An 18301-nucleotide genomic window follows, 5' to 3' on the forward strand; every position below is an offset into this window, starting at 1 on the left:
GTGTTCCCTTGGATTCTCTTCCCTTCTCTTATTTAGAATCAGGCGTGGGTTTGCATTTTCACGTGTAATCCCTGTGTGATGGTGCATTCAGCATAGGCGAGGAGGTGGGATGTAGAATGGGGCTGGGTGGGGCTCATTTGCTGCATGACTGCCTTTTCCCAAGAAAGCTTCTTGGGGATGCTGGCCTTGAGGTTTGCGCATGCTTCATTTTTTACCTTTCCTTTTCAGACGGATTTCAGCACTCCTGTGAGTTCAGCAGCAATGTAACATGAAGGGCCTCCTGTGCTGAGGTTCTTTGGATGGGGGTGGTGTCTCTGGGAATGATTTCCCAGGCTCACTAAACGAGTCAGGAAGGGACATAGAAAGCAAAGTCCTATGCGAGCAATTCCAAAATGAGAATACCAGCACCCTAAGGACAGGGTTTTCTTCTTCATCCTTGGAAATGGCCTCAGGTCATTTTTGGGAACAGGGAATTTTTTGATTCAAAAAACATGATAAAATATCCATCTTCTTCCTCAGTGGGGACAACATAATGTTTTGCCTATGGCAGGTGTTTGGTAAATACGCTTATGCGTTAAATGAATGTGGCTAACACTGGGGAGCATCTTTGAAGAATCTCCTTTAACTTCCAGGAAGCAGCTATGGCTGCCACTTCATTCCGGGTCCTGAGCTTATGTTTTTGCAAAGAAAGCATTCAGTTGAATATATAGTGTTCAGGCTTTTGCATAATGATTTTAGCTTCCCTTAGGTCCTCATTGCTTTGGCTTTGGCCGTTCACGCAGTGGTTTTAGGAAAGCTGAGCATGCTAAGCAGTGACCTGTATCACATCTGATGCAGATGTGGTGATCTGGTGCAGTGGTCAGTTTTAGGGGAGAGCTTTAAAAAGTGTACTCTGTATTGCTTGAAACCTAGAGTAGGGGAGGCTGTGTTTCTCCCCTCCACACTGCTGCTGGGAAAGGAATTGGGAGAGGAATGAGGTGGGTATTGGTTATTTCCCCTGGCTGCAGCTGGCTTATCTACTCAGAGTGGTCATTCTCCCTGACACCATATTTTAACTTTCTTTTTATTATGATTGCAAGATCTCTGGTCCAGCATCATACACGTGCATGGTGGTTTATCCTGATTTGGAAGGGGAACGTTATCACAGCTCTGGAGTTTCTCTTCTTGGGACAGATGAGATGTGAAATAACATGTGGCGTGTGAGCAACCCAGCTGTCATTTCTAAGGCCAGAAGGAATAGTATTTTCTTCATCTTTTTAACTCTTGAATCAGATGTTTTTCCCACGTGCTCTGTAGAGACTGTCACTCACTTCCACATTACTCCAGTGGAGGGGTGAAGCAAGGTTTCTCTACTGTCCCCTGCTCATAACCAAGCATTTGGTTTATGGGATAAAACCTAGATCATTAAACTAGGTCAGGTTGGACTGCCTCAAAGCCACCTTCCTCTGATTGGTGTGTCTCATAATAAGCTTTCCAGGGGTGGGGTCTGAGACACCTCTAGGCAAGCTGGGCTTGTCTGCTTTCCTTTGAAGCCCATTTTAATTTTTGTAGTGATGCCAACTAGGAGAAATGGAAAATGAGAAAGAAGGAAAAATGACTCAGAAGCTTGACAATCCAGGGAGAATCATAAATACACTTTTAAGGAACTCAAACACTGAAAACATGGCAGTCCTTTATACTTTGTTTTGGTAGCATTTCTTTTTGTTTTGTTTTGTTTCTGTTTTTGAGACAGAGTCTCGCCCTGTTGCCCTGGCTGGAGTGCAGTAGTGCAATCTCGGCTCACTGCAGCCTCTGCCTCCTAGGTTCAACTGATTCTCCTGCCTCAGCCTTCCAAGTATCTGGGACTACAGTCACGAGCCACCATGCCTGGCTAATTTTTGTATTTTTAGTGGAGTCTGGGTTTCGCCATATTGGCCAGGCATTTCATGTCCCTTCTTGGAGCTGGTGATTGGAGCAGATACTCTCACCTGTGGAAGCTCTGTGATGTCAATAATTTCGTTTCTTAATAAACCAAAAGCCTCCATGTTATCTGACATAGATAAGATTATTCCAGAATGACAGCCTGAAAAATAAAGGTTTCATCTGGATGTGCTCATAAAGTAAATAAACGCAGCCCCAGGGTTGCAGTTTTGGATCTCTTCCATTAGGCATGGTCAGAAAGGGTCAAGGCATTCTTTAACTTGAGTGGGTAAGAGTGTCTTATAATCTCCACGGTTCGGTGGACTGCTGCTGTTCAGTTCTAAATCTCTGATTGAGATTGACAAGGAGAATCATAGTGTTTTCAGTGCTTAACCCAGCAAGGGCTGTTGACCATGAATGTTCTCTCTGGACATCCTTACCTTTGCTGTCTCTGTTCCCATCGTATCATGTTAAGTGCAATGAGGCGGATGCTCTAAATGGGAGAGGGATGTGTGAGTGTGTCATTCTAAGAGGTGACTATTTTTAAATGGTGTGATTAGTCCACTTCGTTATTGGTCACTTGCATGGTTTGGAAAATAAAGTGATGAGAAAACTTTAACCCATTTATTTTTGTGTGTGCTAATGTCTTTATTCCAAAAAGGTTACACAGTTTTTTAATAGATGTCTCTCGAAATTGACTTTATCATGTTTGTACATTCTATGAAGGATATTAACTTAAAGTTTACTCAAATTGGTTATTATAATAAGATAATGAAATAAACAATTTAATGCCTGGCAATGCAAAAATAAATGAGTAAATAAACCAAAACTCCACAGGGTCCCTGCTGGCTCACAATCTATTACCTTTTATTGCTTAGAAAAAGAGCTGTTTTGAATCCACCACTGCATCTACCCTATGCACTACATGGAGTAGTGAGTAGTAAACAACCAGGGAACGATTTCATCCACCGGTAGATTTGGGATTAGATCACAATGGATTTTTAAAAGATAGTTGTTTTCTCCCACTGCTTTTATTTATTTATTTATTTTTAACCTCTGAATAAGTGCAGCATGCAATAAGAGCTCCTTCGCCACTTCCATCACCAGGACACGACTTTGTTCTTACACTGGGAAAATACTGTGGTTCATTATCCAAGGTTCTAAGTGTTCCTTTTAATCTTTTCCAAACCCCTATAGTCACTAATGGTGTATCTTGTTGTCTGCCACCAAAATTTAAGAATATGTAATAAATTAAGGATGGTTCTGCATTGCCTCTTATCTGACTAGCATCTGTGGGTGTCAGCTGCCAACAAGTAGCTCGGGTGTCTGGGCCGCTCCTGAATGGTCACAAGCTGACACAGTGTCTTCTGATAAAAGGTACCTTCAAATATGCATGCAATTTTCAGTATAAATTTTGTATGCTTAAACACTTCCTGTAAGAGAATCACTCGACCTAATAAAATGACTTGACTGGGACTTTTTTAAAGCTGGGTATAAATATCACTAGAAATTATATAGCTACCATAAATACTTCACTCTGAGCTTTGCTGAGCATTTTCAGAATGTGTCTGGCTACATTTGTGAAGATAGTGAAATCTGAGCTTGTCCCAGAGGAAGGACATGGCGGGGAGGTGGTTAGTCAAAGAGGGTCGCCAGTCCTCCCTGGGAAACTGTAAAGTAATGGCTAAACCCCAACATGGTTTCAGTGGTGATAAAGGAACTGCCCTTCTTTTAGTTCTTATCTAATCACCTATTGTCATTTTTGTAATACGTGTACATAATCTCATTTAAAAGTCTACATGTCTGAGTTCAGACATACCTTGCTAAGACTCATGTTCAAACAGAATACATATCTGTTCTCAAGAGACAGTATGTCTGTGTGGACAGTAAGACAACAGAAATCAAAGCATTGTCATCTTTTGTACTTTAATGAAACATTTTATTCTAATGCTGTACAAGGTGCTAAAAAATCTATATCTGAGATAACATTTGAATAGAGTGAAGTATTTATTTTATTGCTTTAAAGCTCCAATTGTAGAAAAAGCTCAGCCTGTAGTTGTGGAGGTGGTGGTGGTGGTGGTGGTGGTGGTGATGACAGTGGTGATGGCAGCAGTGGTGGTGATGGTAACGGGGAAGGTGGTGAATGTTGAACCTGAGGCAAGTGATGTCAAAATGCTGAAGTCCTTCTTTAAGGTCAAGAGATGACTCTCTCCTCATGCACATTCCTTTTTATTTTGTACAACACCGATGCTTACAAAGAGATAAAACAATACAATTTTTTTTTTTTACTGTGGTTTCACGTTTGCTATTTTATTTTACTGCTTTTAATTTTACAATGAGATCTTGATGCCGGGTTTCATATAAGTAACTAGCTGTCATTAATTGCTTAGAATGTGTTGTGTCCATTTCTTTGTTCTGTCATCCTGCTTGTCTGATAGATCAGAGAGTGGAATGGTTAACAAAGGAATCACTGAGGTAGGGGAGGGTGTTTCAGACTAACTGATGTGGATACTGAGTATACAGTGCTGATTTGGTATCCGTTGTATTACCATTTTCTAAGACTTCCTCCAAGGTGTCTCTTTGTTAATATGATGTCTTCCCATCCTGCTGGAAAACCCAGCTTAATAAACAGAAGAACAAATGTGACCCCTCACCTTTTCCTGACCTTAATCCTCTACTATTAAGTCAGATCCCTTGCTGCCATTGTTGGATTGCTCCCGTCATGTGCAGATATATACTCATGGTCCCATAAATCGTTCAGAATTAGAAGGCGTGCTCTGCATCTGACCTGATGGCTCATATACACCCACAGCCACCACAATTGGCAAACGGTGGTTTATTTTGAGGTTGGTATAAGAGGCTGTGTCCGATGGCTGTGAGTGGCAGCTAAGAACTGAGATTCTCATGTCATGTGGCCTCAACTCTTGTCTCCTCGCTCAGACTGCTCACTAGAAGCTCAGCCCAAATATGTTAGAGGTGGGAAGCGTTACGGGCGAAGGTCCTTGCCTGAGTTCCAAGAGTCCGTGGAGGAGTTTGCCGAAGTGACGGTGATTGAGCCACTGGATGAAGAAGCGCGGCCTTCACACATCCCAGCCAGTGACTGCGGTGAGGTAAGGAGTTGGGCATGCACGTTCATCTGGATCACGAGTGTGGAGCCCCACGTCAGTGCAGCACAGAGACAGGAGAGCTGAGGGGGTTGATGGCACGATGTGGGCTTTTCTCAGTTACCAACTCCTTGCTAATCTTATTACTTGCCTTTTGGACATATATAATGTTTCTATCTTTTGAATGTTTTTACCTCGTTTCAGCTTTTGGAGAGCTGACATTTCTGTGCATGCGTCATGTACACATTTAGAGTTCAGGTATTTCCACATCATCTGAGGTCTCCCACTTCTAATTCTTGAATATCTCTCTCCTCTATAGCATGATCATTTTTAGTTATTTAAAAGGCGAACCAGCTCCTCCCCCTCCCTTGCCCCAAACTATAAAACAGCATCTATAGCAGGAAATGAAACCAACATGTTCAGGCATTTTGAGAGCCTGCATCTTATCTTTTGTAGTGTGATAAAGCAGCTAGAACACTTAGTTTTTGCCTCAAGATACTGAGCGTGGGGCGCTTTCCAGTGCCCAGCAGTTGCCATGGTTCTTCCTGCTGGATTCCTTGCACCCAGGCCTGTCTCGTTGTCCAGCATGCGGAGTGTCGCCAGCCTCCCTCATCCCCCATCTTTTCATTTTGCATATTGCCATAATCTACCAGTAAAGGAGGTTCAGTAACATTTTCTTTATTCTTTCTTTATGGCTCATTTACCAGCATCCCGTTTATAGAACATGATTGAAAATGCCATGCTGAGCAAGCTGTAAATATTCCTTGCAAATCCCAGCTCAGAATGGGGCTACAGATATTTCAGATACTAATATAAATTGGAAAAGAAACAAAGCGCCTCAACTTTCTGAAAGTGGTCTGTAGATTACCAGTGGACTCTGTGTGTGTGTGTGTGCGTGTGTGTGTGTGCGTGTGGGTGTGCGTGCACCTGTGTGTTCATTGCAGTCTAACATCCATGTTCAGCTTACTGAAATCTACAGAAAGCTTGCTCCCAATAATGGCCCCAGCAATCAGACATCCAGTGTCTTCCTCAACTTTCCAGAATACCCCAAAATCCACAAATAACAAAAAAGAGCCCAAATGTTGAGCCCAAGTGTTGGCAATAAATACGGAAATTTATAAGGACACATGACCGGTCTGCTGATCAGAAGTCTGCATCATTTTTTAAAAAAAACAAATGACACTTGTCCTTCACCACAAGTGAAGCAGCAGTGGCAGAAATGTTATTGAGAAGAGAGGTAGAAAAGCAACTAAAAGAGAGAAGAGAGAGAAAAAAAAAAAAACCCACAAAAGTGGTATAAGAGTAGTGTAGATGAGAAGTGACAGCTGAAAATAGAAAAAGCCAAAAGCAGAAAAAGCTGAGAACAGTTTCAGGAGTCCTTCTCCTTTCTTGGGTCCCTTTGTGAATTGAGATAGGGGTCTTTCCCCAGTAAAACACATATACTCATACGCACAAAAATTTTACATATACAATCTCAGGGATGCAAGTAATTTACATACTTAAGTTAGTACAGTGTTCATAATAGTTTTCTTATTGTCAGGAAGGGTATCATAAAGTCTGTTCTATAACCCTGAGTGATGTGGAATGTACTTCTTTATGAAAAAAAAAATGGGGAAATGTCTCAGTACTTGAGCAGGTAAGTTTTTGTTATTTGGAAAACACTTTTAAGTTTAATATCTCATTTCCCCAACTATTTCAGTCCCCGAGGTATTATCTGGTACTGACAAAGTAAATGCTTACTTATTTTTTGACATGAGTTTCTAGTCCTCATCTAGGAATACTCAGAAAGCTGTTGGGCAGAGCTGACTTTGTTGCTGGCAACATGTTTCTTATATCCTTGTTATATGTTATCTACTGGTGCCCAGGGAGATTTACTATTTTTAAAGTGAGACTTTGATTTCATGTATAAATAAAGATAAGAGTTGAGGCCTGAGCCTGGGCAAAATCTTGTGGCTTATGTCTTAGTAAAATGATATTTTGGGAGTATCATTTCACCCTTGATGTACTTACAACTTCCCTTAACTCCTCCAGAAACCCCTTAGATATGACCTCTTGATGCTATACACAGAAGCAGTAGCATTCACCACCCTCCATCAACAGAACTGCAAATAGAGATCTGGAGAGGGTCATTTCTCTGGATTTCTGTTCTCAGCGAGCACTCCAACTGACTCGACTTTGCTATTCTGTTATATCCCACACCAGAGCAATGCCTGTAGGAATACAAGATAACACCTTTGTACCACACCTTTTTTTATTACCAAAAGTGGACTCAAACCAAAGCTCATCCAACTGCTTTCTTGCCTAAAAATAAAGTGTTTTGTAAGCTGAATTGTGCCTGTCAGTTTTCAAATTACTTCATCTCTTTAAAAAATTAAGTTTCAGTGCTGGGCCTGGTGGCTCATGCCTACCAGCACTTTGGGAGGCTGAGGCAGGAGGATCACTTGAGCCCAGGAGTTCAAGACCATCCTGGACAACATAGTGAGACCTTGTTTCTACGAAACTCAAAAAAAATAACTGAGCATGGTGGTGCATGCCGTTTGGTCCCAGCTACTGGGGAGGCTGAGGTGGAAGGATTGCTTGAACCCGGGAGACAGAGGTTGCAGTGAGCCAAGATTGTGCCACTGCACTCCAGCCTGGGTGACAGAGCAAGACCTTCTCTCCAAAAAAAAAAAAAAAATTAATAGCTTCACACAAGACATTTTCGATGTTCCTGTTGGCAGTTGAAAAAGGCAAAGCCCAGCTTTGCACAGCAGCTGTGGTTATGGGTCACACTTGCTGCCTTCACACCTGTGTATGCAGGAATCTTGTGGTACAGCCTTGTCAATGCATCAGTCTTGTTACCTACTATTATGGCAAGACAGCATTCCTGTTTCTGGTCATTTTCCATATTAGGCTTAGCAGTTGAGGGCCATTCTGTTGGCCTACAGAAGTTCATGCAATGGGCAGTACAAGCTTGCTCTGGAAACCTCTGTCCCTTCTACAGAAGCTGTGCAGATCTCTTAGGAGACCCAGTGATCTTCCCTGTTCTAGAGTGGCCCCCAGCTGCAGAGTGTAGGGAGGAAAAAAATTCTCAATGATGTGTGGGATTGATTTCTTCCTCTTATAATGAGTTCTGAATCTGACAAATCTTGTTTTTTGTTTGTTTGTTTTGTTTTGTTTTGTTTTTTTCTTGAGATGGAGTCTCGCTCTGTTGCCCAGGCTGGAGTGCAGTGGCGCAATCTCGGCTCACTGCAAGCTCCGCCTCCCAGGTTCAAGCAATTCTCTGCCTCAGCCTCCCTACTAGCTGGGTTACAGGCACGCGCCACCATGCCTGGCTAATTTTTGTATTTCTAGTAGAGACGGGTTTCACCATCTTGTCCAGGCTGGTCTTGAACTCCTGACCTCATGATCCACCTGCCTCGGTCTCCCAAAGTGCTGGGATTACAGGCGTGAGCCACCGTGCCCGGCCTCTGACAGTTCTTTATTGTACTGCTGGCTGCTTTTTTCTCCCTTTTGGTTGCTGGAAGCCCTTCTGTCTCCTCTCTCTGGGGATGTTGGGAATTTATTCCTTGGGCTCATACTTAATCTCAGGGCCACCAGGCAATGTGGAAAGAGGGACTGGGGCCAAGTCTCCCCTGATGTGACTATTTCATAAGGAGTAATAAGATGGGGAGCTGAAGCCAGGCCTTCCTTGTTTTGATTGCAGTTTTCCTTTGACTTCTGGATCCCGGCTTAAGGAAAGGAGGGATTCTCAGCTCACCTTTGGACTTCAGTTTCCCCTGCTCTCAGACATGTCTGATTTTTCCTCAAATGACTTTTTCTTTTTGTGATGAAGACAATAAAAGGGCCTAAACCCATCATCCGAAGTTAAAGAGAGGGAAATCTAACTGTTGCTACTCAACAGAAGACTAATTTTAGCTCTGGGTTGCATCAAAGAATAATTGTATTTTTCTAAGGATTGTGGAGGAGTGGGCAGTGGAATAGAACAGTGTCACAACTCCTATAAAAACTGTCCCCAAGGCGGCTGGCTTCTAGAAACTCATCCTATAGGGATTAGTGAGCAGACAGTCATCTGAAAAGATAAAATAATACTTTCTCCTCTTTTGCCCTCTAAGGTGATTTCATAGTAGGGGAGGTTGCTACAGGTCAGCCAGAATTCATTCCTAGGCTCTTGGGTTAGTGGTTCACAGTTTTCTCTGCATCCTTATTTGGATGGCCTTCTCCTATTGCCCATAAGCATAACCCAAATTGTGGGTCATCATAAGTGATTACTGAGAATCATTCACTGCAGTCTACTTACAACTCCACTCTTCATCTCCCACTCAAGAAGAAAACATCTAGAAACACAGGCATGTGAGAGGGAGGCTATTATAGAGATTGCTTTGAAGCAACTAAATTTATATTTAATGTGAGTCCCCTGTGAAGCTTCAGGCTTCATGACTTCCAAGCGACTTGGAGCTCATCTGGTGCCTATTCAGAGTGCCCACTGTGATGTGGTGGCACAGGTGGGAGAGCCCATGTTGGCACTAGGGGGTAGCAAATGTTCTACCACCTTGGCCTCCTCTCCTGAGTAGAATGTATGAAAATAAATCTTGTTACGAGTTGCTTTTGATCATATGTTACTTTTGTTTTAGTTCATATATGTTAAAGCCCCAACATAAATTGTAAACATTTTACATGTTTACATCTATAATGTCTTCAGGATAGACTTTTTTTTTTAATGGAATTCCAGTCTTTTCCTTTATTGTCTTAAGTCTTTTCAGATGGAAATCTCTTCCGCCACCCCATGCTTCTATCAGACACTTTGATTCTGTCCTGCTGAAACAGAAAATATATAACCTAGCTACTAAGCATGTCTCTTCTACCAAGTTTAGTTTAAAAGGCAATAAAGCTACTCTGTAGGGAAAGGCTACTGTAACCTAGCTAAATCTTCAGCACTAAAATACGCATTTCAGAATTTCACTTGGAAATCCCGAAGCAGAATGTGCTAATTCATAAGTGACAGGTAGGTCCCACCATCAGGCTACCATGAGTGTTCGACTTCCAATTTCACGTGTTTATCTGGCAAATGGATCCCTTGGGAGCCTGACCTCTCATCTTGGGTGATATTGAAAAGAAAGTGGTGATTTTTCTTTTTTTATGGGATCATTTTCGCTTAAGTCAGTTCAGTTGGCCATTTCTATTCTGAATTAATCCAGACAAACAAAGGGCACCTTCTTGATTCCAACCTAAGGTGTGATTAATGAGATTTTGGTTGTCACTGTTTTTGCTTTACTTTGTTAAGAAACAAGCGAGAGTAAGAAGAGTACATTTTTTCCCTTGTATATTAATAGCTACTGAACTGACCTTGAATTTTATGCTTATGTTTCTTCTGAGGGCAGGTGGAAGGGAAAACAAAACTAAACTAAACTAATTCTCAATTCTGTTCTCGATTACTCAGGCCTGGTAGAAAAGGTTGTGCAATTAATACAATTGGGGCAGGACCACTTTGCTTTCTGCCCTGGTTGAAAACAGGGTACACCTTGTTAACTGTTTTCCTCCACAGGGAATAAATCGGGTCTAGTAAGATTCTTATCAACAGCAAGGCGTGTTATACAGTCATTTTTCCAACTGTAGACAATGGTAGTGTAAGCCAAAACCATTGGCTTGCACAGTGTGGTTTAAGTGAGGACCTGAGAGAAAAGTTAAAGCTGATTACTGCACTACAAGCAAATCCAGTCTTTGTGTTGGGACTATGAGGGTAGGAGGATGGGGAGGTGGTTGTTAAAAAGCTTAAAAAAAGACAAACTGATTTTACTACCCTATATAAAATGAAACTTCTTCAAGAAGTGTGAAACTGACTTATCTTTTCCCTTATGTTCATTTTCATGTATGCATAACTTTGCAGTTTATGAATTATTCATTTACACATACAGAGTCAATATTTAATTCTGCAGTAAACTTAATAACCAAGAGAAGTTCTGCTAACATCTTTTGTAGCTGAAATGCACCTATTTTCCTGTTACTCCCTTGTTAAATTTTCTGTTCCAGTCTTTGACAAAGCAAGTAGTTTTATTGCTGATGCCATTTATTCTACCAAAGGCTATGATGTCTTCAGGATGGACTTTTTTTTTTTTTTTTTAATGGAATTCCAGTCTTTTCCTTCATTGTCTTAAGTCTTATCAGATCATCCGGCTATTCCCAGAGATGAAACATTCATTCAAGATGCAATTGTAGATCACTTGAAAGTGATAGAAAGAAGCTCCTTCAAAGCTTATAAAATGTCTCTTTTTCTGACACATACTTTTAGGCTTTAGTGTCCTGGTGAGCCTTCCTGACTTGATCCCAGCGGGAATTGTCTTGGAGACCAGACCTCACTGCCACCTCCTTCCAGATCAACAATTTCTAATATTTATCTTCTAACTAGAAACTAAAACAGACAAGAAATCAAGAATTAATGTTCATGATGACAGTAACATTTTCTGTCCTACATATCATTAAATATTTTCCAACAGAAAAGTAGTATTCGTTACTTAGCAGCTCTGAGGAGCAGAAAAGGTATTTTTTTTTTAAATCTCTTTCCTTTAGGGACTTTAAAATCCAGTGAACCAAAACTAGTCCCCAACCTTTGTAGGAGAAGAGGCTTAAGGCCCAAACTCTTAAATTCAGCATTTCCTTGGACCAGCAGTACCAAAGGCTTTTTTAGCCTTCAGTGTAGCAGGACTCATCTAAATGTGTGTGAATTTGTAGTAGGACTCATCTAAATGTGTGTGCATTTAAAAATCGTATTAATTCCTGTTATCCCCCGCATGCACTTGTAGCACTTAATTGCCTTTGAAGATAAAGGCACTGATTTGCATTCTGGTCGTGACAACCCTGGCCTTAGGAGCTTGTCCTGGAGTTCAGAATGGAGAGATTGGGAGCTGGGCTGTCAGACTCTCCATTGCCTTTGCCTTCAAAGGTGGCATAGTGGAAAATGAACCACAGTTCCAGGAAGTGTGTCCCTGCAGAAACAATAGCCAGCCCTGCCGGGCGCACTCAGCTTCCACTACCCAGCTCAGAGCACAGACTTTATAAATACTTAGGACTGTTAGTGAAATATGCCATAGATGCTGTATTTTTTAAGAGTCTTAAAGTTTCTTTCATGAGCACTCTCCTTAAACTGATTTCTGGTTTTTTCAGACTTCCTGTGCTTAGCTCAATGTGCTGCTCTTCTAAATGCACACTACAGCTCAGTTTGTTTGGGGAGCTATGTTACTCTAGCACATTTCCTTCCTCTTCTCTCTGGGTTTACAGGGCTTTTTCCTTTCCAAAAAAAAAAAAACAAACAACAATAACAACAACTCTACTCCAGGCTCTGAGGCTGCTGAGATCAGCTCAGCAACCTCTGCTGGGAAAGAATGCCCCGTGTCTGCCCCGGTAATGGTTTTAATTAGCCGTACATTCTGCAGGGCGCAAAGGTCTGCGCTGGAGCAGATGGCTGGTGGGGGTGGCGGCTGGGCTATTGTGGGCGGGGGCCACACCAGGACCACAGGCTGCAGATGCTGGCCCGGCGTTGGGGCTGGAAGCTGGAGATCCAGGAGGCTCGGGCCATCTGCTCTGCAGTCCGGCAAAGCAGGTGTCCCTCCAAAGAAAGCATTCCAGAAATCGGTGCCGCCTGTGCAGCCGCTGTGTGCAGGGCACCCTTGTCCAGCTGTAGGACAACTCAAGAGCTGGCTACAATGGCCAGAATGACATTGAGATGCACGGCCCACAGAGTGGGTTTGGGGGGACTCCCTTTGTCTACCTGAGGGGGTGGGGACTGTCTTGTGAGCAGCCATTTTGGGGCTGGACAACCTCTGACCTTCGCCCCTCTGCCTACTCTCAATGGGGCTGTTGGCCAGTACACTGGCATGGTAATGAGGAAGGACAAGGCAGCCCCCGCCAGCCGTGGCTGCCTCGGGGACACTGCAGGGAGGGGCCCCAGGGGAAGCCCTGATCCTAAGTTGAATTGGAAGTTCACCACTTCATCACAATCATCATGCTCAAAGCTGTAGTTCTGGGGATTTCCTTAGCTTTATTAAGGTATAATTATAAAAGTTATGTACGTTTACAATGTACAACATGATGTTTTGATATGTGGATACATTGTGAAATAACTAAATCAAGCCAATTAACATATCAAGGCTGTAGCTTTTAAAGAGAGTCTCTTCTGGGTTTGTTCTTTAAAGCTGGCACTGGTCTGTCTGCTGTTTTTTCTGCCCTCGTCCTAGTTTTACACATCCAAGTAGTAACAATAGTCATTGTAATATTTATTAACAAATGCTTGGCACTTAATGGGCACTGTTGTAAGTGCTTTCCAAATAGGAAGCACACCATCAGAGGTACGCATTGTTATTCATGTACTCATGAGGAAACTGAGGCACACAGCGGGTAAGTAACTTGGCCAAGGTCACAGCACGAGGAAGTGGTAGAGCGGAAATTGAACTCGAGTGTGGCTCTGCAGTCCAAACCCCTAACCACACCATTTTTCTGACTGAAATAATAACAATAGCTAAGGTTTCCTAAGTGCCAAGCATATGACTCCATGTCCCTTTGGGTGCACTGGAGTGTCCTCTTCACTCTGTAAGGTACTGAGGAGTCACGGAAAGTGGCAGAGCCAAACAACCCAGACAGTGTCTCTGCCAAACCGTTTTGCTTATCTGTCTACAACTATGTCTCCAGAGTAGGGAGAAACTGAAGTCCCACAGGGATGAGTTTTATGTATATTAATATCCATTCTTTCTCCAATGAGAGGCTACATTTCAAGGGAAGAAATAAAACTTATCTCATGAATTCAGTCTTGTGAACACATCTCAGCCATTGTCCCTCGCTTTCCCCCCTACTTTTCCAAAGATTTTTGTGATAATCGTCCTTCTAGTGCTCATGGCAGATCTGTGTCTACAGGCCACCTGCCAGGCTTCCACTGTGCTGGGTAAGCCATCAGCAATTAAAGGACCCTTTTCCAGAATGATGCCTCCCTTTACTGGTGGTGTTCCAGTAATCGAATGATTTAATCCCCCCAGCCTTCTAACCTGCCTTCCCCTCCTTCTTTCCCTGCTTTTTAATTGGAACCACTGGCTCCAGGCAGTGAGAATGAAAATAAATGAGCTGTGAATGAATTGAATCTTCCCCCACCCACCCCCCTGAAATAGCAATTTAATAACAAATGCACAGCCACCCTGTGCTTTTCTCCTTCTTATTAAGGGAACCGACCCTTGGTGGAGACTAGGTAGAAGGAAGCACAGAATACCTCATATCTGTGTGGTAAGCCCCATCTCTAACTGAGGTGGTCTTGAAATGAAAATGTAGCCATTAGCATAAGCCTGCTTCTCCTTTTAACAGGGTGGTCCTGGCTGGTTCTGTGTTTCTTACAAAGGGTCTTGGGGGGAATTCTTGGGATACTGCTACTCCCAGAAGACTTTAAAACATGTTTAAACTGGCTGGGTGCAGTGGCTCACACTTGTAATCCCAACACTTTGGGAGGCTGAGGTGGGTAGATCACTTGAGCCCAGGAATTTGAGACCAGCCTGGGCAACATGGCAAAACCCCATCTCTACAAAAAAAAAATACAAAAACGAGCCGGGTGTGGTAGCAGGCACCTGTAGGTGGGTCAGCGGGGAGGGCCAGAGGATCACCTGAGCCTGGAAGGTTGAGGCTGCAGAACAGAGTGAGACTCCGTCTTAAAAATAGAAACAAACAAAAACCATGTTTAAACTATCCTTCTCCCCCAACCCCCACCCCCACTTGCCTTAAGATTTTGTGTGAAATCATTGAAGATGAGGATGCTGCCTGGGCTTTCGAAGGCTGTGCCGTATCTGACGCTTTTGGGTTGGACTGTCTCAAGAATGTCTCTTTGGGATGGTCTCAGTCCACAAGGCAGGTCTCAGTCGAGTGTCTCTGATCTTGCCACTGGCATCCAACATTCACCAGCCTGAGCAGCACCTGGGCTTCCCACCAAACCTCCTCATCTGTCATAATAGGGGCAGATGTTGCAGATGCGGCAGAGCAATCTTTCCCAAAGGAGGGAGCTTCCCTTTATCCCACCCCCAAGTCACAGGAAATAAATTTAGTGAGAATTTAGTGGGCAAATAGTGAGAGTTGTACCTATTTCTGTTGCATAAACAACATTTATAACTGTAAAAGAATAAAAGGAAATTGTTTCCCATAGTCCTTCAACCAAGATGCATCTGTTTTTATTATGTCTATTTCCTTCCAGCCTTTGTCTATTGTATAAATGTTTTTGCTGGTGGTAATCACAGTATAGATAGCATTTTTGTAATGGTCTTTCATTTAACATTTCATAAGATGTTTTTCCATGTTCCTACGTGGTTTTTTAATTATACTTTTAATGACTGCATTCTAGTGTATTATTATACTTTGTGCTCTATTGTTGAATATTTAAATTGTTTTCAATACTTTCTTGTTACAAAAAGTGCTATGATGTACATATTTACACATATGGCTTTTCTTCCTCCTTGATTTCATTGTCTTTGAATACAAAGTGAAATTATTGGATCAAAAAAAATGAACATTTTTATTGCTTTTGATACATAAAGCCATTTACATTACTAAATGTAATAATCATTTACAGTGCTACCCATAACATATAAACAGGCCTATTTTAAATCATAACCTTGATGGTAGTAGAAGTCATATCTTAAATACTTTGCTAATTTAATAGGAAGAAAATGACCTTTTTTTTGGGGAACAAAATGACTTTTTGGTTTTAATCCTTTGATTGCTGTTGAGATGACCCTTCCCCCATGTTTTTTTTTTTATTTGTTTGTTTTTAATTATGTTGCCTCTTATGTGAATTGTCTGTGTTTCTTGCTTCTCTGCTTGGAAGACTTGGCATTTTTCTTACAAATGTATATGAATAACAGATACCTCCCCAGGCCTACCCAATTGAATGCTTTAAGTTTAAATATGGAAATTAAAATACTATATGTATCATATAAACATATGTCCAATAAAAATAACAAAATTGTATAGAGCTTACTATGTGCCAGGCACAATTCTAAGCACTTTGCCATAACTCCATGAAATATGTACTACTTTGTTCCCATTTTATAGGCAGAGAACCTGAGGCAGAAGTGGTCAGAAGCTTGCCTAAGGCCAACCTGGTAGGGAAGCCATGCTTTAGCACCAGGCAGTCTGGCTCCTAAGTCTATGCAGTGGCCTCCATACTCTATCCCTTATTAGTTAGGAGTAAGAATCTGGGGAAGAAGGCAGCAGGGAAGTACTGTCCCAAAGAGTGAATCAGACATAGGCACCCAGTCCCGTAGACTCATAAGACGTTGGAAACAGTATATTGAAGCATCACGCTTCTCTGAATTCTGTGCTCACTATTTTCAAATGAACTGAGAAGTAAATGAGCCAATGCTTTAGTAGTGACAAGGATTTTTTGAAGGTGTGTGTGTTGCATTTTTACAGCTGTATGTTCCAACTGGGACTCTCTTTATGGTTTGGGGCCAGTGATAACATATTCTCCTGCCATTTCTCCCATTCGTTTCTGCTGTTAGAAATCATGCCCTGCTTGAGATTTGGTAGGTTTCGACCAATGGTTCTGAGACCATAAAACCCTATTTTATTTGTCATGGGTGGAATTGGTGGATTTAGTTCTGGGGTGTTTCCAACTGGTATGCTAAATAATGAATTTTCATAATTTTGTATGCCAAAGTAGTATGAGCATTTAAATTGTCTGCTCTGTTGAATAGGGAAATAAATGTGGAGGGACAGACAGGCAGGATAGTTTTGTTGATTTAAAATTTCTTATGTGAAAACAATTTAATTCTGACCAGAAATGAGAATGTAAGAAAATTTATGAAAGACTGTTGACTTTACCACTTGCTCCCCATCCCCACCATGCCTCAGACATCCACTAGATTAGAGAGACATCTTTATGTAGAAATGTAGGCTGAGTGAGCTGATGAAATTGTTATCACAGCAAAAATCACACCGTGTCCTAATTCACTTTTCATTGATACTGTGTTTATTAGTGACTTTCCATTGCAATCTGCATGAATTGTAGTGAACTTAAACATTTTGAGTTATGGCCTTTTGGTGCCTTCCATTTGTCAGCAACAACCCATCTCAGCATTGTCAGCTTGGTATGGCCAAATTAAATGAACTCTCTGAATTGGTACTATCTTAAATATCTAAGTAAAACATGGACCTGTGAAACTGTGGTAGGTGGTTGGCCCTCATTTAAGAGGTGAGAACTACCACTAGTGAGTGTGGAGAATAAAGTAGATGAGCGTAGGTTGCCTGAAAAAAGAACTTCAACTCGTATTAACTTGAATGAACTACTGAAAAACAACATTTCATCTAAAAATTTTACGTGGCATACCATCTGTCATGAGGAATCCAAGTTCTAGAGACAGGTATTAATTAGGCTGACTTTCCTGTCGAGTTTATTTTCGGATTCTAAGCAATCAACTAGTCTTGTACAGGTCAGCTACCAGAAAATGTGCTGGTTATTTGTTATCAAAGGCAGCTTCATTCATAAAGCTGGATCACTGCTATGACAGCAGCCCGGTTTGGAAAGGGCGATTCACCTTTTCTAACAGGGTTTTCTTTGATGGTTGTAGTAACCACCCATAACAGTGATTAGTTTTAGGCAGTTTACTGGAGAGGCTAAAGCCATTTGCTGGAAGCCACAGCCACTGTGGACCTGCTTGTTGCAACTAGTCCAAAGACAACCTGTACTATCCCCGGCCAGTGGAGCAGGGGCTGGATTTTGGTCCTGCCCTGTGCTCTTAGCGGGGCACTTTTATGCAGTACACAAATTACAACTGTATGCTGTGACTTGGGAGAAGAGGCAGGAGTGATGAAGCCTGATAAGGTGGCAAAATGGTCCAATTCCGATACATTGAACTGCCTTTAATGTAATTTACTGGTAATGTACATTTTATACTTTCTCTAGCCTTCTTAAGTTGCAGCTCTCTCCTCATAATGCCACAGATACACCAGGCTCATTCTTGCCTCCTTGCTTCAGCAAATAACAACTGCCCCCTTCTTTTCTTTTCTTTTTTTTTTTGAGACGGAGTCTCGCTCTGTTGCCCAGGCTGGAGTGCAGTGGCGCGATCTCGGCTCACTGCAAGCTCCGCCCCCTGGGTTCATGCCATTCTCCTGCCTCAGCCTCCCGAGTAGCTGGGACTACAGGCACCCGCCACCTCACCTGGCTAATTTTTTGCATTTTTGGTAGAGACGGGGTTTCATTGTGTTAGCCAGGATGGTCTCGATCTCCTGACCTCGTGATCCACCCACCTCGGCCTCTCAAAGTGCCGGGATTACAGGCGTGAGCCACTGCGCCCGGC

At 42.3% G+C, this 18301-nt stretch overlaps 1 protein-coding gene across 6 annotated transcripts in view; it reads left to right on the forward strand.

Annotated features, from left to right (window-relative positions):
• Positions 1-711: 711 nt before the first annotated feature.
• Positions 712-18301, forward strand: part of NIN (ninein) — a 77171-nt gene continuing 59581 nt past the window's right edge. For 2 of the 6 annotated variants that reach the window (XM_058429275.1, XM_058429278.1), the window contains exon 1: positions 713-5009. In XM_058429275.1, coding sequence (XP_058285258.1) covers positions 4809-5009 — 201 coding nt within the window. In that variant the 5' untranslated portion in view covers positions 713-4808. Of the gene's footprint in view, positions 5010-18301 lie in introns of all 6 variants that reach the window. The other 4 variants (XM_058429274.1, XM_058429277.1, XM_058429276.1 and 1 more) reach the window with 3 other exon arrangements.

Source organism: Hylobates moloch, unplaced genomic scaffold (genome assembly GCF_009828535.3).
Source record: "Hylobates moloch isolate HMO894 unplaced genomic scaffold, HMol_V3 SCAFFOLD_16, whole genome shotgun sequence".
In the NCBI taxonomy this organism is placed as follows: Eukaryota; Metazoa; Chordata; class Mammalia; order Primates; family Hylobatidae; genus Hylobates; species Hylobates moloch.